This window comes from Bubalus kerabau, chromosome 6 (genome assembly GCF_029407905.1).
Source record: "Bubalus kerabau isolate K-KA32 ecotype Philippines breed swamp buffalo chromosome 6, PCC_UOA_SB_1v2, whole genome shotgun sequence".
Taxonomy (NCBI): Eukaryota; Metazoa; Chordata; class Mammalia; order Artiodactyla; family Bovidae; genus Bubalus; species Bubalus kerabau.
The window spans coordinates 58,517,363-58,543,732 of NC_073629.1; the positions used below are offsets into that span (position 1 = coordinate 58,517,363).

The 26,370-nt window shown below is 36.7% G+C and overlaps 1 protein-coding gene across 1 annotated transcript in view; it reads left to right on the top strand.

Moving 5' to 3' along the window:
* Positions 1-26,370, top strand: part of COL24A1 (collagen type XXIV alpha 1 chain) — a 404,934-nt gene that overhangs the window by 118,929 nt on the left and 259,635 nt on the right. Inside the window, exons 14-15 of the mRNA XM_055587104.1 lie at positions 20,481-20,534; positions 22,555-22,599. Of these exons, the coding sequence (XP_055443079.1) occupies positions 20,481-20,534; positions 22,555-22,599 (99 nt within the window). The remainder of the gene's footprint in view (positions 1-20,480; positions 20,535-22,554; positions 22,600-26,370) is intronic.

Below are 26,370 nucleotides of genomic sequence, written 5' to 3' on the forward strand. Positions count from 1 at the left end.
ACTCTACACCTAAAGCAACTAGAAAAGGAAGAAATGAAGAACCCCAGGGTTAGTAGAAGGAAAGAAATCTTAAAAATTAGAGCAGAAATAAATGCAAAAGAAACAAAAGAGACCATAGCAAAAATCAACAAAACCAAAAGCTGGTTCTTTGAAAGGATAAATAAAATTGACAAACCATTAGCCAGACTCATCAAGAAACAAAGGGAGAAAAATCAAATCAATAAAATTAGAAATGAAAATGGAGAGATCACAACAGACAACACAGAAATACAAAGGATCATAAGAGACTACTATCAACAATTATATGCCAATAAAATGGACAACGTGGAAGAAATGGACAAATTCTTAGAAAAGTACAACTTTCCAAAACTCGATCAGGAAGAAATAGAAAATCTTAACAGACCCATCACAAGCACGGAAATTGAAACTGTAATCAAAAATCTTCCAGCAAACAAAAGCCCAGGTCCAGACGGCTTCACAGCTGAATTCTACCAAAAATTTAGAGAAGAGCTAACACCTATCCTGCTCAAACTCTTCCAGAAAATTGCAGAGGATGGTAAACTTCCAAACTCATTCTATGAGGCCACCATCACCCTAATACCAAAACCTGACAAAGATCCCACAAAAAAAGAAAACTACAGGCCAATATCACTGATGAACATAGATGCAAAAATCCTTAACAAAATTCTAGCAATCAGAATCCAACAACACATTAAAAAGATCATACACCATGACCAAGTGGGCTTTATCCCAGGGATGCAAGGATTCTTCAATATCCGCAAATCAATCAATGTAATACACCACATTAACAAATTGAAAAATAAAAACCATATGATTATCTCAATAGATGCAGAGAAAGCCTTTGACAAAATTCAACATCCATTTATGATCAAAACTCTCCAGAAAGCAGGAATAGAAGGAACCTACCTCAACATAATCAAAGCTATATATGACAAACCCACAGCAAACATTATCCTCAATGGTGAAAAATTGAAAGCATTTCCTCTAAAGTCAGGAACAAGACAAGGGTGCCCACTTTCACCATTACTATTCAACATAGTTTTGGAAGTTTTGGCCACAGCAATCAGAGCAGAAAAAGAAATAAAAGGAATCCAAATTGGAAAAGAAGAAGTAAAGCTCTCACTGTTTGCAGATGACATGATCCTCTACATAGAAAACCCTAAAGACTCCACCAGAAAATTACTAGAACTAATCAATGACTATAGTAAAGTTGCAGGATATAAAATCAACACACAGAAATCCCTTGCATTCCTATACACTAATAATGAGAAAACAGAAAGAGAAATTAAGGAAACAATTCCATTCACCATTGCAACGGAAAGAATAAAATACTTAGGAATATATCTACCTAAAGAATCTAAAGACCTATATATAGAAAACTATAAAACACTGGTGAAAGAAATCAAAGAGGACACTAACAGATGGAGAAATATACCATGTTCATGGATTGGAAGAATCAATGTAGTGAAAATGAGTATACTACCCAAAGCAATCTATAGATTCAATGCAATCCCTATCAAGCTACCAACAGCATTCTTCACAGAGCTAGAACAAATAATTTCACAATTTGTATGGAAAAACAAAAAACCTCGAATAGCCAAAGCGATCTTGAGAAAGAAGAATGGAACTGGAGGAATCAACCTACCTGACTTCAGGCTCTACTACAAAGCCACAGTTATCAAGACAGTATGGTACTGGCACAAAGACAGAAATATAGATCAATGGAACAAAATAGAAAGCCCAGAGATAAATCCACGCACATATGGACACCTTATCTTCGACAAAGGAGGCAAGAATATACAATGGATTAAAGACAATCTCTTTAACAAGTGGTGCTGGGAACTCTGGTCAACCACTTGTAAAAGAATGAAACTAGAACACTTTCTAACACCATACACAAAAATAAACTCAAAATGGATTAAAGATCTAAACGTAAGACCAGAAACTATAAAACTCCTAGAGGAGAACATAGGCAAAACACTCTCTGACATACATCACAGCAGGATCCTCTATGACCCACCTCCCAGAATATTGGAAATAAAAGCAAAAATAAACAAATGGGACCTAATTAACCTTAAAAGCTTCTGCACATCAAAGGAAACTATTAGCAAGGTGAAAAGACAGCCTTCAGAATGGGAGAAGACAATAGCAAATGAAGCAACTGACAAACAACTAATCTCGAGAATATACAAGCAACTCCTACAGCTCAACTCCAGAAAAATAAATGACCCAATCAAAAAATGGGCCAAAGAACTAAATAGACATTTCTCCAAAGAAGACATAAAGATGGCTAACAAACACATGAAAAGATGCTCAACATCACTCATTATCAGAGAAATGCAAATCAAAACCACTATGAGGTACCATTTCACGCCAGTCAGAATGGCTGCAATCCAAAAGTCTACAAGTAATAAATGCTGGAGAGGGTGTGGAGAAAAGGGAACCCTCTTACACTGTTGGTGGGAATGCAAACTAGTGCAGCCACTATGGAGAACAGTGTGGAGATTCCTTAAAAAACTGGAAATAGACATGCCTTATGATCCAGCAATCCCACTGCTGGGCATACACACTGAGAAAACCAGAAGGGAAAGAGACACGAGTACCCCAATGTTCATCGCAGCACTGTTTATAATAGCCAGGACATGGAAGCAACCTAGATGTCCATCAGCAGATGAATGGATAAGAAAGCTGTGGTACATATACACAATGGAGTATTATTCAGCCATTAAAAAGAATACATTTGAATCAGTTCTAATGAGGTGGATGAAACTGGAGCCTATTATACAGAGTGAAGTAAGCCAGAAAGAAAAACACCAATACAGTATACTAACGCATATATATGGAATTTAGAAAGATGGTAACAATAACCCTGTGTACGAGACAGCAAAAGAGACAGTGATGTATAGAACAGTCTTATGGACTCTGTGGGAGAGGGAGAGGGTGGGAAGATTTGGGAGAATGGCATTGAAACATGTAAATATCATGTATGAAATGAGTTGCCAGTCCAGGTTCGATGCACGATACTGGATGCTTGGGGCTGGTGCACTGGGACAACCCAGAGAGATGGAATGGGGAGGGAGGAGGGAGGAGGGTTCAGGATGGGGAACACATGTATACCTGTGGCGGATTCATTTTGATATTTGGCAAATCTAATACAGTTATGTAAAGTTTAAAAATAAAATAAAATTTAAAAAAAAAAAAAATAAAATAAAATCTTACTTGTAATGCTAAAGGATTGCAGTCTTACCAGAATATTCATATCCTTTTAAAGTATTTTATTCTTTGAGCTTTGCATTATTTCTTATAGATTAGAATAGGTCAGCGTCACCATTATATGGGTGAGGAGAACAAGGCCAGTGATATTAAAAGTCTTGCTCAGGATCACATAGTTATAAGTAGGAAAATAAAGAATTGAACCCAGCTCCTTTGAATATAAATCCAACAGCCTTTTTCTTACTACTTACATATTTCTACTGTCCATCTAGGGACAAAATATGATAAAGTTTCACTTTAATGAGTTTAATATATTAAGATACACTTATGAAACTAAGAAATAAAAAGTAAGCAAACATTTTGTTTTCTTGCAATTACATTCAACATTAAAGCTAATCTTATAACAATTATAACAGCAGAAGCTGTACCATCACCATTATCACTGTTTTTTATCTGCAAGCATATTATTTCTTTACAGTTTATCCCTCATACACATACTCCAACAGAAATACCTCTCATGTGTCAAAATTCTAATCTAAATATGAAGATATATGCTGCCTCAAAATTTGTATTAGGTGAAGTTTATCTTCTTTATTCTTGTCTTCTCCATTTTATGTCTTATTTTTTTCCCATCCATTCCCTAGCAAAGTATGCTGTCAGTAAAAGAACTAATTAATTTATTTATGATACTATATTACTTCCAGTTGAAGAAAGCAATGGTGCCCCACCCCAGTACTCTTGCTTGGAAAATCCCATGGACAGAGGAGCTGGTGGGCTGCAGTCCATGGGGTTGCTAAGAGTCGGACACGACTGAGCGACTTCATTTTCACTTTTCACTTTCATGCATTGGAGAAGGAAATGGCAACCCACTCCAGTGTTCTTGCCTGGAGAATCCCAGGGACGGGGGAGCCTGGTGGGCTGCAGTCTATGGGGTCGCACAGAGTTGGACACGACTGCAGTGCTGAAACAGTTACCTTACCTATAATAATTATATTTTAAATATAGTTTAAGGCAAAATAAGTAATCTTTAATGGTGGAATTTTAGATATTGCTGAGAAAATATTTTCTCAGAGTCTCAATGTTATATCACTTAAGTGGCTACCATCTTTATTAATTTAGCTGGTCATATATATATATATATATATATATAAACTTTATCTTGACAATGTATGAGTATTATTTACTTTCCTACTCCATGAACGTGAAAGTGAAAGTGAAGTCGCTCAGTCGTGTCCGACTCTTTGCGACCCTGTGGACTGTAGCCTACCAGGCTTCTCCGTCCATGGGATTCTCCAGGCAAGAGTACTGGAGTGGGTTACCATTTCCTTCTCCAGGGGATCTTCCCGACCCAGGGATCGAACCCAGGTCTCCCACATTGGAGGCAGACGCTTTAACCTCTGAGCCACCAGGGAAGCATGAACTGTAAAATTGTCCATGGAAGTTTTAGATAACTTCTGGTTTCTTACTCCATAGGGAATTATAAAATTATCCAATATGCTATTGAGTTCAAAAGAGGAGTTCAAGAAAAATGTGGAAAAATAGTGAGTGGAGTGATCACTGGGCTCTTTTTTTAAAATTGTGCTGTTCTTTACATTACAAATTTTTTGAAGTTTTATTGCTTTAAAAATATATGCCTTTATAAGATCTTTGGAAAAATTGTATTCAAAAAACATATGTATCCCATTTTTCCTAAATGGTATTTATTATAGAAAATCTGTCTAGTGTTTTACTGTGTCATGTGTGCTTTTTCTTTTTAACCAAAAAAGTGATTTGACCATGTTTATGAGGAAATCACTGTACTTAAAACTAAGATACAGTTACAACCACAAGTAAAATTATGCCAAGATTGACCTCAGCGACTGTTGCAGAATATTATCCTATGCATAAATGCTCCACCATGTTCTGTTTACTTTAAGTAAAATCATCTTCAAATAGCTTTGACATTAAGTAAGGGCATATATATTAGCATGGGGTATTATGTATCATGGGACACATATTTCAATTTAGATGATTAAAATTCCATGAGAAGAATGGTTACTTATGACAATTTTAATAACAGTAAATGGAAAATATCTTTTGATGCCATTTCTAATCTCTTTGATGTGGAAACTATTAGCCATTTTAATACAAACATGGCCATTATCTCTTGGTAATTTATTAAATTATGTATGCTATTTGTTATATGTGAGGTAGATATTCAAATACAGAAGCAGAATTAAATGATCCAGACCATCATAAAAAGCTGGCAGAAAGCATACATGTGAAAGAAAATACAAAAACCTGGAAATGCTGAATCTAAAAAGAATCTATATTTAAGACATTTTTGGCTATGCATATGTCAAAGACTGTTACTTCCAACTTTCTGCTGGTTTCATAGCTACTTAGAAGGGTGGATTGATGCTTCATTAAGGTACAGCTATGTTGATCCCATGTTTTTTCATTTACTTAAGTATGAATAAGATGTACCTTATTGTACTCACCACTCCCTTCTAATTAATTTAATTAGTCTTATGTTGTAAATGAGCTTGTTTCCTCAAGTTTTATATAGATACAATTACTCAGTCTTTGCACATAGAATATGATAGAATATGATTCAATTTTTAAATTGAAGTATAGTAGATTTACAGTGTTAGTTTCAGGTATATAGCAAAATGATTCAGTTATACATATATATCTATATTCTTTTTCAGATTCTTTTCCATTGTAGGTTATTATAAGATATTCACTATAGTTCCCTATGCTATCCACTGCTTCCCTGGTAGTTCAGACGGTAAAGCGTCTGCCTACAATGAGGGAGACCTGGGTTTGATCCCTGGGTTGGGAAGATCCCTTATGGAGAAGGAAATGGCAAGATCCCTTCTGGAGAAGGAAATGGCAACCCACTCCAGTAAAATCTTGCCTGGAAAATCCCATGGACTGAGGAGCCTGGTAGGCTACAGTCCATGGGGTCACAAAGAGTTGGACACAACTGAGTGAATGAAATCATTTGAATAATCAGTGTGTCTATTAATCCCAAACTACTAATTTATCCCTCCTTCCCTATATCCCTTCCTCCTTCAGTAATTAGTTTGTTTTCTGTGTCTTTGAGTCTGTACTTGTTTTGTAAATAAGTTTATTTGTATTATTCTTTTAGATTCCACATATATGTGATATCATATGATATTTGTCTTTTCTGTCTGACTTTACTTAATATGATAATCTCTAGGTCCATCCATGTTTCTTCAAATGGCATTACTTAATTTTTATGATTGAGTAGTATTCCATTATATTCATGTATGTGTTTGTGTATATATATACACAAACACATTCATACATACATACATATCACATCTTTATCCATTCACCTTGTCAGTGGACATTTAGGTTACTTCCATGTCTTGGCTATTGTAAATAGTGCTGCTATGGAGTGCATGTATCTTTTTCAATTAGAGTTTTCATCTTTTTTGAATATATGTCCTGGAGAGGGGTTGCTGGCTCATATGGTAACTGTATCTTTGTTTTTTAAAGGAACTTCCATGCTGTTCTCCACAGTGATTGCACTAGTTTACAACAGTGTCGGAAGGTTTTCTTTTCTCCACACTCTCTCCAGCGTTTATTGTTTATGGACTTTTTGATGATGGCCATTCTGACTGGTGTTAGGTGATACCTCACTGCAGTTTTGATTTGCATTTCTCTGTTAATTAGCCATTTTGAACATCTTTTCATGTGCCTGTTGGACATGGTTCAGTGTCAAGTAATTATTATAGCATATAATTTGTAGAATAATAGTAACTGTTTTTAGATAATTGCTTAAATTTTATGTAACATATTACAGTTATAGTTTTGGAGTCTCAAAATTACCAGAAACTGGTAAAAATAAATTACATAACTTTCTGTATTATAAAATATGAAACACTCTGATAGTCAAAATAGTAAAGATAGTAGGCATAGAAAACTTCCAAATCCCAAGTCCAAGTCACTATAAATATGATCTTTGGATTACTATATTGGTTTTTATCCTGAATACTAAAGCTCTATGTTTATATGAGTAATTTTAAAAAGTATAAAAATGTATATGTATTAACATGGCATATATGTGTACACCACAGAAATTTATGGAGAAGTAGTAAAAGTTCAGTCCAAAATTGTCAGAATATTGCTAAGCTTAAGTTTGGGAAGATAATTGTTATAAATCATGTGCCCATATTGGTTGCCAAAGAATCACTTATTTCCCTGAGTAAACACTAACCATGGAATTAAGTTGTTGTGAACCAACTTCCTTAGTGATGTCTGTATTATTTTAATGAAATTATAGACTTACAAGTAAGAGATACCTTCTCCTAGATAGTATAAATATTATATGATGCAACTGAAACGGATACATTTTAAAATAACATGTTATTTTGGTTGTTTGAATTATTTATTATTTAGCCTCATATTGGTATTTTTAAATCAATGTTTCTGTTTAAAGTTATTTCATTTATTTTTTTTAATTAATTTTATTTTATTTTTAAACTTTACATAATTGTATTAGTTTTGCCACACATCAAAATGAATCCGCCACAGGTATACATGTGTTCCCCATCCTGAACCCTCCTCCCTCCTCCCTCCCCATAACCCTCCCTCTGGGTCGTCCCAGTGCACCAGCCCCAAGCATCCAGTATCATGCATCGAACCTGGACTGGCAACTCGTTTCATACATGATATTTTACATGTTTCAATGCCATTCTCCCAAATCTTCCCACCCTCTCGCTCTCCCACAGAGTCCATAAGACTGTTCTATACATCAGTGTCTCTTTTGCTGTCTCGTACACAGGATTATTGTTACCATCTTTCTAAATTCCATATATATGCATTAGTATACTGTATTGGTGTTTTAAATTTCCCCAGAAAACTTACTTCACCCAAAATAAAACATTCTTTTTATTCAGTTTGCAGATAGAGTTGATATTTGTAACACAATGTTTTTGGTTTTTCGACCTGGAAAAGTAAAAAACTGTTTTTTTAAGGAATTTGGTGTATTTTAGGATCAGGCTGTGTTAAAATTGTTTTATTGAAAAATTCATTTGTTCCTTAGGCTTAGATTTTTGACATTTGATAAGTGGTTTTATTCCAAACTACTTTTGATTTTAAGATCTTAGTATTAGGTACTTACTAATCAGAATTATTTTTAAAGACCTCATATAATCACTTACATATTAGTCAACATTTGTGTACTCATGCTTTTGGATATTGAGATAATATAGTTCTTAATGTCTTCCTTTTCTTCCCTGCTGCATTCTCTACAGTATCACAATTGGATCAAAATCCTTATTGTCAGTTAATATTTGAGATCTTAAAAACAAGATGGTAGACAATCTTTGTTAGCTGGGACTCTTAAACGTGATAGAACTACTGTTCTGTTTTACATGTCTTACTGTTTTTATTTGAGAAGCTTCTTGGAGCATATGATATGAACCAAATTATTTAAAAGCATAACACCACCCGCTGACATAATAGAAAAGAAGAATGTTGTTTAAAAAAATGAGCAATACAGGGAAAGAGGATTTATGTATATGTGTTAAACTTCTTATTTTATTGTTCTTGTTCAGTCACTAAGTTGTGTCCAACTGTTTGTGACCCCATGGACTGCAGCAAGCCAGGCTCTCCTGCCCTTATCTCCTGAAGTTTGCTCAAATTCATGTCCACTGAGTTGGTGATGCTATCTAACCATCTCATCTTCTGTGCCCCCTTCTCCTTTTGCCTTCAATCTTTACCACCATTAGGGTCTTTTCCAGTGAGTCAGCTCTTGGCATTGGGTGGCCAAAGTATTAGAGCTTCAGCATCAGTCCTTCCAATGAATATTCAGGACTGATTTTCTTTAGGATTGACTGGTTGGATCTTGTAGTCCAAGGGACTCTCAAGAGTCTTTCTCCAACACCACAATTCAAAAGCATCAATTTTTCAGCACTCTGCTTTCTTTATGGTCCAACTCTCACATCCATACATGACTACTAAAAAAACCATATAGTTTTGACTGTATGGACCTTTGTTGGCAAAGTGATGTCTCTGCTGTTTAATGTATTGTCTAGTTTTGTCATAGCTTTTCTCCCCAGGAGCACGTGTCTTTTAATTTCATAGCTTCAGTAACTGTCCACAGTGATTTTGAAGTGCAAGAAAAGATCTGTCACTGCTTCTATTTTTTCCCCTTCTATTTGCCACAAAATAATGGGACTGGATTTTATATATGTTACTAATTCCAAGTAGCTCTCTTTTTAATGAAAAGTTTCCAAACTTCTTTCTGTAGTGCCACAGTTAGGAAATTCTACAGCTCCATTAAAAAAAAAAAAACATTTTGCAGGGCTCACAGTAGTGTCTTACAGTGTCTTAATAGTCTCTTACGGTAAGTCGAAGCAAATTTATATAGCTCTATGACCTAAAATATCTATGCCCAAACTGACTTTTCCAGGATTGAAGATAACATATTGGAGATTGGATTGGCTCTCAACAATACCTAGAAAATCGTTGTCAAAATATAGAGGTTTTTTCCTGAGGACTTTTTCAGATCTGATAATAATAGGTTATAAATAATCAAATCATATTATAATTGAGGTTTGATTAAAAGCAAAAGAGTATTCAGTTTTCTTCCTATGACCATCAAAGTATCACAACCTAGAATAGTGAGCAAAATAACACCCTTAGGCACTGGGACTTCAGAGATGTTTACTTTTCTAAGTATAGAAAATAGTATCTCCTCTTCTCTTCTCAGACATCTTTCTGCTAGAAGAATCTATTTTAGGTAAACTGTATTTTGGCTTCTAACTCCAGTGTTAGAATTTCAGAATATAAAATCCTCTGTTAGACATCTGTTATTAGTTCTTTCTTTAGCCCCAAACAATCTTAAATATGTACTGCAAAGCCATGTTTCAAACACATACATTTTATGGAGAATTTGGAGACAGTGTTTCTTTGTCCCAGGAAAAGTTGAGTTAATTTATAGAAAGAGAATTAGTATTGCTCGAGCACTACAAAAAGTTGTCACTAATTTTTCAGTGATTCTACTTCTTTCAGGAAAAATGTATTTTCTGGGTTCTGCTTTACTGGGATAGGCTGTAGTAAGTAGGTTTGGCTAACTATAGCTTGACAAGAGGGCTTCCTATGTGGCTCAGTGTTCAAAGAATCTGCCTGCCAATGCACGAGAAGCCAGAAACACGAATTCAATCTCTGGGTTGGGAAGATCCCCTGGAAAAGGGAATGGCTACCCAGTCCAGTATTCTTGCCTGAGAATCCCAGGGACAGAGGAGCCTGGCAGTCCATGGGTTTGCAAAGAGTTGGGCATGACTTAGTGGTGATAAGCTTGACAAGAAGAGCTCAGGAGTTTGAATTAAACCTACCTTCAAGGTTAAGTCAGTTACTGACCAAGAAGAGAGATGCCCAGTGAACACAATTGGTAAATTTTAGGAAATCCAGGCAGAGCATGATTTCATGGGGGTATGACACCAACAAGTGGGAATTCAGGCAGGCATTTATTTTCAGGGTGAAAAACTTCAGGCAGAACTCAAGAGAGTCTTGTAGGTTATCAAAAGGAGGAATGTGAAAATGTGAGTGCAAATATGGAAGTGAGATTTGGCTTGGGTTCATGGTCTGTGTTCTCCTTGTGGGAAAATTTAAGAATAAAGTTGGCCTTTATGATTGAGGGATAATGTTATGCATCAAAAATGGTTCTTGAAGAATAAGGCAGATTCTAGATCCTAGAACTAGAGTACAAGTGGTAACCAGTCTTTAACAACAATACAGGAACTTCAGTCTGAGAACTGAGGCCCAGATCATAGCTAGGTTAATAATAAAACCTGATTTGATGCTAAATCTCCAAGAATTTGGCTGAAACCCCTTAAATTCTTACCTAAGTTTACAATTAGTCTCAACTGTTAGGGAATGGTTTATCATTGAAATGTGGATCAAATTGTCTTACCTATGAGGAAAAGAAAGAGGCAAAGACTGAATTATCACCAAGTACTTTATACTCTAACTTTCCTTACAGTAATAGTGTTTGTCTTTAAACGACTTTAAACTATCAGGATTTTCTGGTAATATGTATTCATGTGTAGAATATATAAACTTGACCTGAGGTTTTATTTTAGTATATTTAATCCTAGACAATTTAGTGTAGTCTTCTCTTTTTATTTCTTCATCTTGGAAAAAGTTGAATTTCTGTTTTTATTGGTAGTGCCTGTTTATCAGTAATACCTGTTTAGTGTATGTATCTTTTACGATAACTTTTATTTATCTCTACTTTAAGTTGAACTTTTTTCTAAACATTTGTTCTTTAGAAAGAGTAAAATGTGTTCACAGTTCATTGTAGTCTTTAATAGAAGAAGTTTGCAATGGTTTTATTTTTTTTTTGATTCCATAAATATAGTCATCAGTATTTTTATGGTTTAGTTCCAGTCTTTCTCTAGTTGTTTTATATTCAGTATTTTTTAATGTCTTTGTAGAACTAGGAAAATAATTCTCTTACTAGATTCCAAAAGTGGTAAGTTTTCCACTGTTTCGTGATACTTAGCTTACTACCAAGTATACTATCTATGTGTAGTCTGTGGTATTAACACCACATATGTATTCAGGCATACCAAGTCTAGAATACTTCTTTTGTTCTTAATGTTTGATAACTACCGTATTTGATAGCAGTAACATCAGACCCAAGCAAGAGAGAAGCTTGATCTGGGTTCTGCATTTTAGAGGACCCTGCCAGAGAAGGCAATGGCAGCCCACTCCAGTACTCTTGCCGGGAAAATCCCATGGATGGAGGAGCCTGGTAGGCTGCAGTCCATGGGGTCGCTAAGAGTCGGACACAACTGAGCAACTTCACTTTCGCTTTTCGCTTTCATGCATTGGAGAAGGAAATGGCAACCCACTCCAGTGTTCTTGCCTGGAGAATCCCAGGGACGGGGAAGCCTGGTGGGCTGCCGTCTATGGGGTCACACAGAGTCGGACATGACTGAAGTGACTTAGCATAGCATGGCATAACACTTCAAAAACAAATAAAATAAATGTATTAAAAAACACACACATGAGTTCCCCATCATTCAGGATCCAGCCTTTAGCATTGGCATTGTATGACCTGTAATCCTAGACATCCATTCATGTTGTTATGTATTAGGTAGCTATTCTTTATTCCATGTTAGAGGTGTAAAAAACAGTACATATGTATTATTTCTTATAGTTTCTGTGGGTCAGGAATTTGAGAGTGGCTTATTTGGGTGGGTTTAGCTTAGGGTTTTATATGAGGTTATAATCAACATTTGCTAGCTAGGTAATGCTCAAAATCCTTCAAGCTAGGCTTCAGCAGGACATGAACTGAGGAATTCCAGATGTATAAGCTGGATTTAGAAAAGGCAGAGGAACCAGAGGTCAAATTACCAACATTTGTTAGATCATAGACAAGGCAAAGGAATTCCAGAAAAACAACTAATTCTGCTGAAGCTCCAATACTTTGGGCCACCTGATGTGAAGAGCTGAGTCATTGGAAAGGAGCCTGATGCTGGTGAATATTGAAAGCAGGAGGAGAAGGGGCTACAGAAGATGAGATGGTTGGATGGCATCACTGATTCAATGGACATGAGTTTGAGCAAACTCGGGGAGATAGTGAAGGATAGGGAGGCCTGGCGTTCTGCAGTCCATGAGGTCGCAAAGAGTTGGACATGACTGAGCACTGAACAGCAAGGAGCCCCTCTAGTCACTGTTTTTTAAGGGAATTAAGCACAGGGAGGCTAGGTCACTTGTTCAGGGTCACCCACAGCTATAGGGGAGTCAAGATTTGACCATATATATCTGGCTCCACTGAACTGACTTGTACCCTGAGCATGGATACAAAGGTATTTGTTGAAATCATTGTAAAATATATTTCAATGAAAATCCCTACCTGATAGTCCAGTCATCTGAAGGCTTGAGTGGGACTGAAGGATCTTATTAAGGTGGCTCACTTGCTGGTGGGAAGTCTCATTTCCTCCCCATGGGGAGCTCTCCACATGGCAACCCGAGTGTCCTTTTTTTTTTTTTGGTAAATGTTTAATTTTTTTTTTATTTTTAATTTTTGGCTGTGCTGAGTCTTCCTTGTTGCACATGGGCTTTGTCTAGCTGTGATAAGTGGGAGTTACTCTTTCACTGCAGTGTGTGAGCTTCTCATTGTGGTGGCTTCTCTTGTGGAACCCAGGCTCTAGGTGCATGAGCTTCAGTAGTTGTGACACATGGGCTTAGTAGTGGTAGCTCATGAGCTCTAGAGCATGCAGGCTTCAGTAGTTGTGGCATGAGGGCTCAGTGGTTGTGGCTTCTGGGCTCCAGAGTGTGGGCTCAGTAGTTGTGGTGCATAGGCTTATTTGTCCCATGGCATGTGGAATATTCCTAGACCAGGGACCAAACCCATGTCCTCTGCATTGGCTGGCAGATTCGTATCCACTGCTCCAGCAGTGTAAGTCCTGTGTGTCTTTACAGCATGGCTGTTAGCTTCCACCAGAGCAAATGGTTAATGAGAACAAAATGAATGGTTAGTGCCTTTTGTGACATATCCTTGGAAGTCACATACTGTCAATTCTATATTCCGTTAGTCACATAGACCAGTCAGAATTCAAAACGGGAGGGGATATGCAAGGGCATTAATACCAGTGAAAACCCTGAGGATCCATCTCTGAGGCTGGCTACCAAGGTATTTTAATAATATTCAAGCCTCAGAGAAATTCTTCTCCACGTATCTTGCCTATAACCTCGCATCTGAATACCATAAAGTTTTGTAGATGGTACCATTACCAAAATGAGACATGGAAACTGCTTGAGTTTATAATGAGGATTGAGCAGCCAGTAGAAGCACTGAGGTCGAGGAAAGATGAATTAATGTATCTAATTCTCCTTTCAGCATGAATGCAATAGGATCTTGTGTAATGAAGTACTGTTTTGGTAATGCAAACCTTCTATTTTCCTGCTTATTTTTGTGCTTTGATTTTTGGTTTCAGAGGTAGTAGAATGAGTACAGTATTTGTAAGTAGTTGCACCCAGAGACTGAGAAACATTTTGTAGTATTAAACAATTCATATTACTCTTAAATTTGTATTTCATAGGTATAGACACAAAGTTCATGAAGCAGGATAAAAATTGTTTACATTGGCAACTAGATGCATAGGACATGTTAGAATAGTAAAAATTTCAAAATACAGATATTAGATTATATTAAAATTTTAAAGACAATATAAATTTTTAAATTTATTGAACCAGTATTATTATTATTCATTATTTATAATTTGCAATATAAAATAAAAATCAGTAGAAATTTTTCAAAGAGATTATTTACTTAAAATTTTAAAATCTAAAAATAGTGCAAATAGTCTTACATTGAGCATTACCACATAGTAAAATTTGCAATAGGACTGTGTACTCTAAAATGTAGATTTAATTACCAATTTTGTATAAGTTTCCTATCTGTTCCTACATAATAAATACCACAAATGTAGCAGCTTAAAATAATACTGATTTATTATCTCACAGTTTTCATGGGTCAACCATCCAGATACTACTTAACTAGGTCTTCTGCTGAGAGTCGTGAAGCCGCAGTGTCAGCTGCTGCATTATTACCTGGAGTCTTGGCTGAGAAGAGTTCACTTCCAAGCTCATTCAGGTTCTGAGAAGAATTTTTTTCCTTGAGGTTGTGGAACTGAGGATTCTGGCTTTTTGCTTCTTTTTTTATTTGGGGGGAGTGGTGTAGCCCACCTTCAGGTCCTATAAATTGTCCACAGTTCCTTGAGGTCATTCACAGTTCCTTGCCGCGTAGGCATCTCCAACACAGCTGCTTGTTTATCAAGCTCACATGGGAAGATTCTAGCTCCAGACTGCTAAAGTGGACTTGTGTGTGGTATAGCATAATCACATCAGTGACATCCCATCATCTTTACTGTATTCTTGTTGTTAGAGGAAGCAAATCATAGCCCCACCGCACTCAAAGGAAGGGTTTGGACAAAGATGTGGACACCGGGAGGTAGGAATCACGAGGCATCACCTTAAAGGCTGTTCACTGCAGTGATCAAGCAGTGGAAATGAGCAAGAAAATTATTCACAACTTGAAGAGATCAAGTGAAGTCCCTTACAAAATAAATCTTTACAAAGTAAAATTTTGTAAACTGATCAAAACAATAAAAATGTAAGAAAGAGAATTATGTTCACAGAAGCAACAGTGCAACTCTGGTATGCCCATTTAGAAGACGATAAGAAATTGCCATTTATGCTAAAATGCCATTATGCCAACTTGCCATTTGTGAAATTGGCAAGTTGAGCAAAAAGGGCAAAAACTCAAGCTTTCCTATGGATGATAACCTGCAAATTGGCCATTACATCCTTTGGTAGGAAAACTCAATTTGATTAAATTAGTGGTTATAATTTTCTACTAAGTAAATATGAGGGAAAATTTATTTCATTTTGCAATGTATTTTTTCAAGGAGAAAAAGAAACTGTAGAAAGTCCTTTGTATTCTAAGTTCAAAGGCAAAGTGTTTTGTCACTATTTATATTTCACAATCAATATTTCAGATCCCTTTTTTTTTTTTTTTTTACAGTGGAGATAATATAGCTGCAAACACTTAGGTTCATTTTATTAAAGGAACTTGGAGCTCTTCCTGCATCAGAAAAGAAAAAAAAAAATGCATGGAGTTGGCCAAATCAAAATAACAACTGAAAAAAGTGTGAACAAGCAGGGGCATATGCAACATTATAGAACACTGGTATGATTTTCTTCAAAAGAAAATATATGACCAATATAGCCACATGATGCTTTTCTGTGACATTAACTGTTCTATATTTCATAAAACAAAATGTCTAGATGTAATAGGAATTATTTCAAATATTGGTAACACAGTGGTCAATATATAAGATGGATAAAAACAATAAATTACCTCTGTCTAGAACAGAGAAATTAAAAATGAAATGGAATGTTTAATGGGTAGCAAAGTGAGAGGAGAAATAATACATAAAATTTTTAAAAGTAGATACAGTTTCAGTTCAACTAAATTGTTTCAGGGGTAAAGTGACATTGGGCAGCTAATATTTATTATATATATTGTTGAACTACCAGAAGAATAGGAAATTGAAATTAGTAAGTACTTATTTTGTTGTTTTTATGCTGTTCATAGGGAATACAGGCTTTGTGATAAGTGGAGAACTAGTCACAGGGCTCTCCCTTCTCCCCAGGGAGAAATCATTAGTTGCGTGGGAGGCTGGACTGGAGAGCAGCATCTCCCACTGGATGAGAGTAGGGGGCCAAGGGGTTTCAAAGATCACATTTTCTAGGCATCCTGAATGATTCCCAAAAAATGATTTTAGCAGTCTAGCTTCTTGTTTAGACCAATTGCACTTTAAAAAAAAATTATTAACATATAATTTACATACATTCGCCCCTTGAAAGTGTACAATTCTGTGGTTATTAGTATACTCACAGACTTGTGCAGCCATCACACTGTCTAATTGTAGAACATTTTCATTATCTCAGAAACTATACGATGTCACCCCCAGTTCTTCACCACATCGCAAGCTGTAGGCAATCACTAATCTGCTTTATCTCTGTAGATTTACTTGTTCTGAACATTTCACGCCAGTGGAGTCCTGCAGTGTGCCCCCTACTGTTTATTATTTCACTGAGGTTTCTGGAAAACTTACTTAGGATCTGTCTAAAAATATCAATTGTCTCATACTTCAGATTTATTACAGTTTTTTAACTGTACTCTTTCCATTACCTGTATATCATAAAAACTTTCAAATGCCCGTAATAATTCATACTGAATGGAATGATGTACTGTAGATTTTTAAGCTTGTTGGCAACAGCATTTGACTTCCAAGGACAATGAAAGCAAATCCCTGCCTGAACCTCAACTGATTTTAAAGGGGGTATAGTTGCAATATGTTTCACTACACAGATGATTTTTGCATTATCCTCTAATTACAAAATAAGAGAAACTGCTTCTAGTAGGAATTAACTATGTCTTAGAACATCATACCTTTTTTTCCCCATTCTTAAAACATCTTTGCAATTTAGTTCATATTTGTATTAATGAAGCAGTGATTTCTGGCAATTTGTTAAACATAATATTTAATACTGGCTTGCCTCAGTAAAAGATTATAAAAATCTAATAATGTGCTTTTATTTTTGTTAGTCTTACAAGTTTTTATAAACGAATGCTATCAAACTGTTGGAAATAAGTCTTACAAAGCATTTTGTAGTCTTTTTAAAAAAATAATTTATTTTTGGTTGCACTAGGTCTTCGTTGCTATGAGAGGGCTTTTTCTAGTTGCGGCGAGCGGGGGCTACGCTTTGATGCAGTGTGCAGGCTTCTCACTGTGGCGGCTTCTCTCGTTACAGAGCACAGGTTCCATGCGCATGGGCTGCAGTAGTTACAGCACTCGGGCTCAGTAGTTGTGGCGCCAGGGCTTAGTTGCTCTGAGGCATGTGGAATCTTCCCAGACCAGGGATTGAACACGTGTCCTCTGCATTGGTAGGCAGGTTCTTATCCACTGCACCACTGCAGTGTCCTTGTCGTTGTTGGTGTTCTTGTCGTTCAGTCACTCAGTTGTGTCCCAACTTTGTGACCCCATGGACTGCAGCATGCCAGGACTCCCTGTCCATCACCAACTCCCACAGTTTACTCAAACTCATGTCCATTGAGTCAGTGACGCCATCCAACCATCTCATCTTCTGCCGTCCCCTTCTCCTCCCACCTTCAATCTTTCCCAGCATCAGGGTCTTTTCAAATGAGTCAGTTCTTCGCATCAGGTGGCCAAAGTATTGGAGTTTCAGCTTCAATATCAGTCCTTCCAATGAATATTCAAGACTCATTTCCTTTAGGATTGACTGGTTTGATCCTCTTGCAGTCCAAGGGACTCTCAAGAGTCTTCTCCAAAACCACAGTTCAAAAGCATCAATTCTTTGGTGTTCAGCCTTCTTTATAGTCCAACTCTCACATCCACACATGACTACTGAAAAAATCATAGCTTTGACTGAACAAACCTTTATTGGGAAAATAATGTCTCTGCTTTTCAATATGCTACCTAGGTGGGTCATAGCTTTTCTTTCAAGGAGCAAGCATCTTTTTAATTTCATGACTGCAGTAATGATCTGCAGTGATTTTGGAGCCCAAAAGAATAAAGTCTCTTATTGTTTCCATGGTTTCCCCATCTATTTGCCATGAAGTAATGGGATCAGATGCCATGATTTTTCTTTTTTGATTGTTGAATTAAGCCCACTTTTTTACTCTCCTCTTTCACCTTCTTCAAGAGGCTCTTTAGTTCTTCTTCGCTTTCTGCCATAAGGGTGGTGTCATCTGAATATCTGAGGTTTTTGATATTTCTCCTGGTAATCTTGATTGCAGCTTGTGCTTCATCCAGCCTGGCATTTTGCATGACGTACTTTGCATATAAATAAGCAGGGTGACAATATACAGCCTTGATGAACTCCTTTCCCAATTTGGAACCAGTCCATTGTTCCATGTCTGGTTCTAACTGTTGCTTCTTGATCTGCATACAGATTTCTCAGGAGGCCGGTAAGGTGGTCTGGTATTCCCATCTCTTTGAGAATTTTCCACAGTTTATTGTGATCAACCCAGTCAAAGGCTTTGGCATAATCCATAAAGCAGCAGTAGATGTTTTTCTGGAATTTTCTTGCTTTTTCTGTGATCCACCGGATGTTGGCAATTTGATCTCTGGTTCATCTGCCTTTTCTAAATCCAGCTTGTAAATCTGCGCCACTGGAGAAGTTCCATATAGTAGTCTTTTTAAAAGTGAGGTTTAAAGTTTATAAACTCAGTGATAAATCACTGGTGAAAACTTTAATATGTAAAGTAAGAGTAACTAAGTAATTGAGTTATTTTGCAGTAGAAGTTATAATTAGAAAGTATGTTAATTTCCTGCCCTTAATAGTTTTACTCTAAGGAATTCTCAGGGGAGAAGGCAATGGCACCCCACTCCAGTACTCTTGCCTGGAAAAATCCCATGGATGGAGGAGCCTAGTGGGCTGCAGTCCATGGGGTTGCTAAGAGTCAGGCACGACAGAGCGACTTCACTTTCACTTTTCCCTTTCATGCATTGGAGAAGGAAATGGCAACCCACTCCAGTGTTCTTGCCTGGAGAATCCCAGGGACGGGGGAGCCTGGTGGGCTGCCATGTATGGGGTCGCACAGAGTCAGACATGTCTGAAGTGACTTAGCATAAGGAATTCTCAGTAGGTATTTAAGAAGCCTATATTTCAGTGACATCCCATTTTGTATTTGCAATATTTATAGGCATTTTTCTTTTTCTTAAATGATGTTCTTACATGTATCATATCTTGAAGTGATGAGTTACAGTATTCGTATAGACAGTAAAAAGAGCTGACTCTGCAGTCAGACTGTATCCATTCAAATCTTGGTCCCACCCATCACTTGAAAGTGCAGGTGACTTAACTCTTCTACACTAGTTTCCTCAGCTGCAAAGTGAGGATATTATACTCACTGATTTGAACTGCTGTGAAGATGAAATGAAGTAGTGTATATGTAACAATATGTGTAAAGCCTTTTGCACAAGATAAGTGTACTAAGCTTATGCTCAGTTGTTGCTGCTGCTGCTAAGTCACTTCAGTCGTGTCCAACTCTGTGCGACCCCATAGACGGCAGCCTGCTAGGCTCCCCCGTCCCTGGGATTCTCCTGGCAAGAACACTGGAGTGGGTTGCCATTTCCTTCTCCAATGCATGAAAGTAAAAAGTGAAAGTGAAGTCGCGCCATCGCGCCCGACTCTTCACGACCCTATGGACTGCAGCCCACCAGGCTCCTCCATCCATGGGATTTTCCAGGCAAGAGTACTGGAGTGGGGTGCCATTGCCTTCTCCGTTATGCTCAGTATTATTACCTATTTCATTTTCTGTGGTGGGTATAAACAAACAACATGAAATAGTGGATGTAACTAATGGATTGGTCAATTGGAAATCTTGATTGTATTTCCTCTAATTCAGTGATTCTTTATATAATGATGAACACATTTCTATTTCCTCCAACTTATCTTTCTGTATATATTTTGTGGCATGTAAAGTAATCTTTATAAAATATAGAAATAATGTACTTAAAAATCAGTGACATTTTATGCAAAACAAATACACATTTTTGTTGCACTACAATTTATAGGTTAGGAAATGAATGATTCCTATTACTAAGTTCCTTACCTGAAAACAAAGCAAAGATGAATTCCTTATTTTGGTTTTAACAGCATTTCTTTCTCTTTCCTTGGGTTAGGGTTTTCCAGGTGACTTTGGAGACAGAGGCCCTGCAGGTCCTGATGGCAGTCCTGTGAGTAAAGAGTGAAGGTCCACCCTTGCATTCTAGCATCATTTGGATTCCATAGCATCCATACTTGTCATACTCATTACCACATTCCTGACAAGCACTCTTGACCAGACAATTGTGATACCACTGAGCACATTCTATTTTGTGATTTTACAACAAGAGAAGTAAAACAAAGTGTTATAAATTCTGTCTTGAGATGATCTTTACAATTCAGTATCTTGACTATGTTATACATTACTAAGTAAAATATTAGAAGTATACAATCACAATATTGACTTGTATATTCAGTGGAGGGGGTGGGCAGACATGGGAAAGAAGCCTTTCATATATATATCAAGGTACTAACAAGCCTCATGTAAAAATTGTGCATTTAGTGATTGCTCTTTGGGACTCAAACCTATCATTGATCTATCTTACTTTTGAGTAATTTATAGAGAAGTCTTTGAGGGGATCATTTAAATATGTGTTCAGATCAGGGAGTTAAAATTCTAAAATTAATTTAACATATTATAAAAATGATGGAATGCTGTTTTGCCTGAATTAGGAATAATTTCTATATTTAGACATCTGTAAATAAAATAGTGTTTGAAAATAGTTTCCTTTTATTTCATTTTCTGAGGTATAAACTATATTAGCTTATGCATGGAATTTAACAAAAGTTTTGTTATAAGGCTTGGAAGATAGAATAAGAGTAGAACTGATTTTGAAATAAATTGTTAAAAAAATCAGATCATGTCTTAAGTAAAATGTTTGTCATCTTTTTCTTGCCCATGATTCTGAGCAGCTTCTCATTTCAGGCATAATAACGTTAAGCATTATTTACATTTTTTTATACCATTTATTTCTTTACACACTTGGTATGAAATCATCTTGTCAAGTATACTTGAAGTTTGTTAGAGTTGGACTCCTACAATATTTAACATTTTACCCTTTGAAATCTGCTTTTTATACTTAAATTATACTTTTGATGAGCATTTTGAATCATCTTTAGAATAAACTGGATATTTTCAATGTATTGGTTTATAATTCTTTAAATTTTGTACTACATCTCTGTTTCAAAACAGTTTAAATGCAGGAAAAAAGGGAAGGTTTATTCTTATACTTTGTGCCATGTAAATGATATAACCCTGACGTGGTATAGATTAGGAATTATCACAAGGACGGTAATGATGAGGTCAAAAGACTGTCACAAAGGCTCATCAGGAATCAACTGGAAAAATGATAGTTTAAAACCTCGTACAAATAATTTAACCAAGTTGGTAATTTCTTACATTTGTATAGTGCTTTATGAAAATTTTCAGAACCTTTAATATAACAGTTTTCATTGTGTTCTTTACAAAATAAAAACAAATATTATTTCTGTTTTATAAATGAGAAATTTAGAAAATTTAAACCAAGTACTTCAAAAGAGCTGACAATGTTTTAAGTTATCTGAAAATGTTCTCACTCAACAAATTGACCATCCTGTCTTTTCTCACTACATATAGGCTAATTAGGGCTTCTGTGGTAGTTCAGTGGTAAAGAATTAAACTGCAATGAAGGAGACTTGGGTTTGATCACTGAAGTCAGGAAGATCCCCTGGAATAGAAGTGGCAACTCAGTCCAGTATTGTTGCCTGGGAAATTCCGTGGACAGAGGAGGCTGGTGGAGTACAGTCCATGAGATCACAGAAGAAGCCAGACACAACTTAAGAGATTAAACAACAACAGTAGGCTAATATTATGTCCATAATGCTGCTTATTATGAGACTTACTCACAGAACAGACAGAGAAATCTATTATCCCAGGCTAGGTGGTAGTCCTGGCATCCCAAAGCATGGAACCAGGGCTACATTTATAGAATGTTAGCTGCCACCAAAGAATTGCACTTCTTAGGATGCAAAAGAGTAGGAAAGTTGCAGAAGTTAGCTAGAAGAAGGTAAAATTTGATATATTTTTTTCCTAGAAATTTTTGTCTTCATCTTTAGAAAATTCACTTAGTTTGGAATCAAATTTAACCAATTTTGCACATTTCTGTTACATAGGGACTTATAGGTAGCACTGGTCCTCCGGGATTTCCTGGGCTTAGAGTAAGTATCAAATATCATCCTTCTTATAAAATTCTTTTGTGTTTATTTATATTTGTTCAATGTGTTTTACAACCTTTAGTATAAAGAAAATTTTTAGTGTCATTGTTGAATATCAACCTTGCTCACATGTGTTTTCCTGCCAGGTATGCAAATTTAATCAGTAATATAAATCTAAAAATGAATTATACTTTATGATATAATAACAAAGCTGAAATAATAAATTTTCACAGGTTAATGTGTAAGTGTATTTATCTGTTTCATTGAAGGATACTTAATCAAGATTCAGTTTCTCCAGAAGTATAAGACCTAGAACAGCCACTTCTTTTCTTTGAGGTAGTCTTTCATACAATCTGGTCTGGAGGGACAGATAGGGCTAAACAAAAGCACATGGTAGCTATAGGCTTTATGCAATAAAATTAAATAAATGATTGGGAAAATCATCCTGAACAAAAGGTAGGAGCCAGACTTCGCCAGTACCATTGAACATTTTCATACCTCATTTATTTATTGTACTTAAAATAGTAACTATTATTTGTTCACTTAATTAATTTTTATACAGTAAATTCAACTCTTAAATTTCACTAAAGTTTCTGATGTCATCAAAGTACAGTTTAGTAAAAGCAGTTCTTTGAAGGCTAAAACAATCCAGTCCAGATACGTGTCTTTCTGGTACATTTTTGATTATTCATTTGACTAATCAAACTGTCGTATGTATCCTCCTGATATGTCTTCATAAATATAAATTTCTCTTATCCAGACTTCTGGTTCATGACAGGGATATAAGTTACAGATATGGTATATAAATTTAGAGCCATATGCTTTAACATTCAACTATAAAAGCAAGAATGACATACTTTTATGAAATGTAAGGAGCCTAATGAAAATAGAATCTTAAAGATAAGCCTATTTCTATTCACATAAAAGTAGGGCATGACCATGGCAGAAGTAGAATTTCCTTTAAAAATCAATTTAGAGCTTGCTCTAGTATGTAGAGTAGGTAATTAAGACTCCAGAGTTTTAGGCCATAAATTATGGCTACTGTATTTTTAGCTTGAACTTGAACACAGGTCTTCGGACTACAAATTAAAAGTTTTTCCCCCATCTTAACTTAACCCATGGCAGAAGGTGGTGGCCTGGCCAAAGGAATATCTTTCAGAAGTTTAGCTATTGAAACTGTGGTAAAAATCAGCATAACAGGTTTTAACTTTCTCATATGGGATGGCAAGAACACAGAATTGAGAGTTAAAAAACTGTAATTAAAAAACTACAGTTAATCTAAGACCGTTAGACTTTTCTCTTGTATACGATTATTAGTAATTATAATAAAATTAGCAAGAACAGCTCACTTTCATTTAGTATTTTCTATGTGCCAGTCACAAAGATTAGGTAATTTAATTCTCAGAACAGCCTAAGACCATTTAGCTTATAAGTGTTGAACTCGGATTTGAAGGCAGGTGATGTAGATCCTGGAGAAGACAATGGCACCCCACTCCAGTACTCTTGCCTGGAAAATCTCATGGACGGAGGAGCCTGGTAGGCTGCAGACCATGGGGTCACGACTTCACTTTCACTTTTCCCTTTCATGCATTGGAGAAGGAAATGGCAACCCACTCCAGTGTTCTTGCCTGGAGAATCCCAGGGACGGGGGAGCCTGGTGGGCCGCTGTCTATGGGGACGCACAGAGTCAGACACGACTGAAGCGACTTAGCAGCAGCAGCAGCAGATGTAGATCCAGAGTTCAGAATTCTCCCCCTTGTGTTATACCAATTCCTTAAAACTTCTACAACCTTAAAATATGCATTGTATCTCTTAAGAGATTTCTTTAGAAGTCATGAGAAGCCCTATGGGATGATAGAGCCCAAATGACCAATTTCTTTTCTCAGAACTTAGACTAGGGCTGTACCCATAAGTGGTAGTCACTGGCCCTACCAGTGGGGAGAGACAGGAAGCAGGGAAGGGAGCTGGACTCCAGAGACACACTTTTCTTCATCTGACCTATTAGCATTAAAGTTGGTTAGTTCCAAAGTTTCCATTATTATGTTTAAGACCCAGACCAATATTCTTAAGATGGCCTAAGATGTCTAGGCTTTTGGTTCCTCTCTGCATCTTGAGAATATACTCTGTGCCTAAGCCAAGCTGTTCATTCTTCAGATGCAGCCTCCTTACTACATGGCCTTTGCACTTGTTTGTCTGCCTGAAACACTTAAGCTCTACTTTTCTGCCCAATAGTTAACTGTTACTTATCTTTCAGTTCCAGGATTTAGCACAGTGCCTGACACATAGTAATGCTCAATAAAAATACCTGGGTTTTCTGTCCTTTTTCTTCCTCCGTTCACCCTTTGGTAGGTGGGAAGAGATTCTATAGAAATGAAAGTGGCTTATGAAACTAACAGTCATTTTTGTAGTCCTCACTCTTCTACAGTAATAGAGATGGTATTTTATACTTTTCAAAGTACTTTCTTTCACATGGATCTAATTTTTAAAGTAGACAGAACAGGTGTTATTACTTCCTCTCTTGTACATTTATTGTGCAATTATTACAATTTTAATCAAAATAGTGGGAGCACCATTATTATTATCTAGTTCACAAATACTGAACTAGATGCCAGACCTAAAAAGTATATATAAACAAATTAAGATTCCTGCTTCCTGGCAATATTATAATCTAATATGGCCTCAAGTCAAGCCACTGAAAATGGAGCAATTTATCTTAGAAAATCAGAGTGGCTTCACAAAGGAGATGTCTTTTAAGCTGTTTGTTGACTGTATGTGAGTGGGATGAGTTGGGAAAGGGGCTCTTGGGCAGAAGAAGGCTGTGTTCAGATGCACAGGCGTGGTGGGAAATGGAATGTTTTGGAAATGAAAAGAGGAAGAGTGGGCTTGCAGCCTGGGAAGTATGGGGTGATGGGAGAGGAATGCAAGGAGGTGAGGGCTTCCCTGGTGGCTCAGAGGTTAAAGCGTCTGCCTCCAATGTGGGAGACTTAGGTTCAAACCCTTGGTTGGGAAGATCCCCTAGAGAAGGAAATGGCAACCCATTCCAGTACTCTTGCCTGGGGAATCCCATGGATGGAGGAGCCTGGTGGGCTACAGTCCACGGGGTCACAAAGAGTCGGACACGACTGAGTGACTTCACTTTCACTTTCACTTTTTCAGGAAAGATTATGTGAACTTCGGTGTTCCATAGTAAACAGTTTATCTGTTTGCCCTGAACTGCTGTTTTTCATGTGTTCCCTTCCAGCAGGGCAGGTATAGCTCCTGACAAGAGGTGATACTGCTTTCTCTAGATTATTTTTTCCATGCAGTTAATTGTTACTGTCATTTGCCTTCTCAGTTAGTAACAGTGATTATTGCCTGGTAGTGTGGCTGAGTATAGTCGAAAAGCCCGGTAATGGCATTCACGATCTTTTTGGCGATATGTTCACTCAAGAACTATGATTGGCTAGTGGCTGCTACTTTGATAAGAACCTACCCTTGGGTCTCTCTATTTCTTTGACTGACTTTGACTCAGTAGTTCTCTAGTATTTGTCACTCTGTGGGAGGCTTTTTTGCTTCTATTGCTATATCCCAGACACCCTCTGCTAAGCCCCAATGCATGAAATTATTTCCTCTGTCTGCTTCATCTTCTTATGGGAATGAAGTGTGGTAGGTAGGGAGTGTTGAAGGACCTTCAGTTTATCTTTATGGAACTGAAAACTGTTACTAATCTATCATGAAGCAATTTCAGAATATGTAGTTTTTTAGGAGTAGGATTTTCCATACAGCCTGTGACAT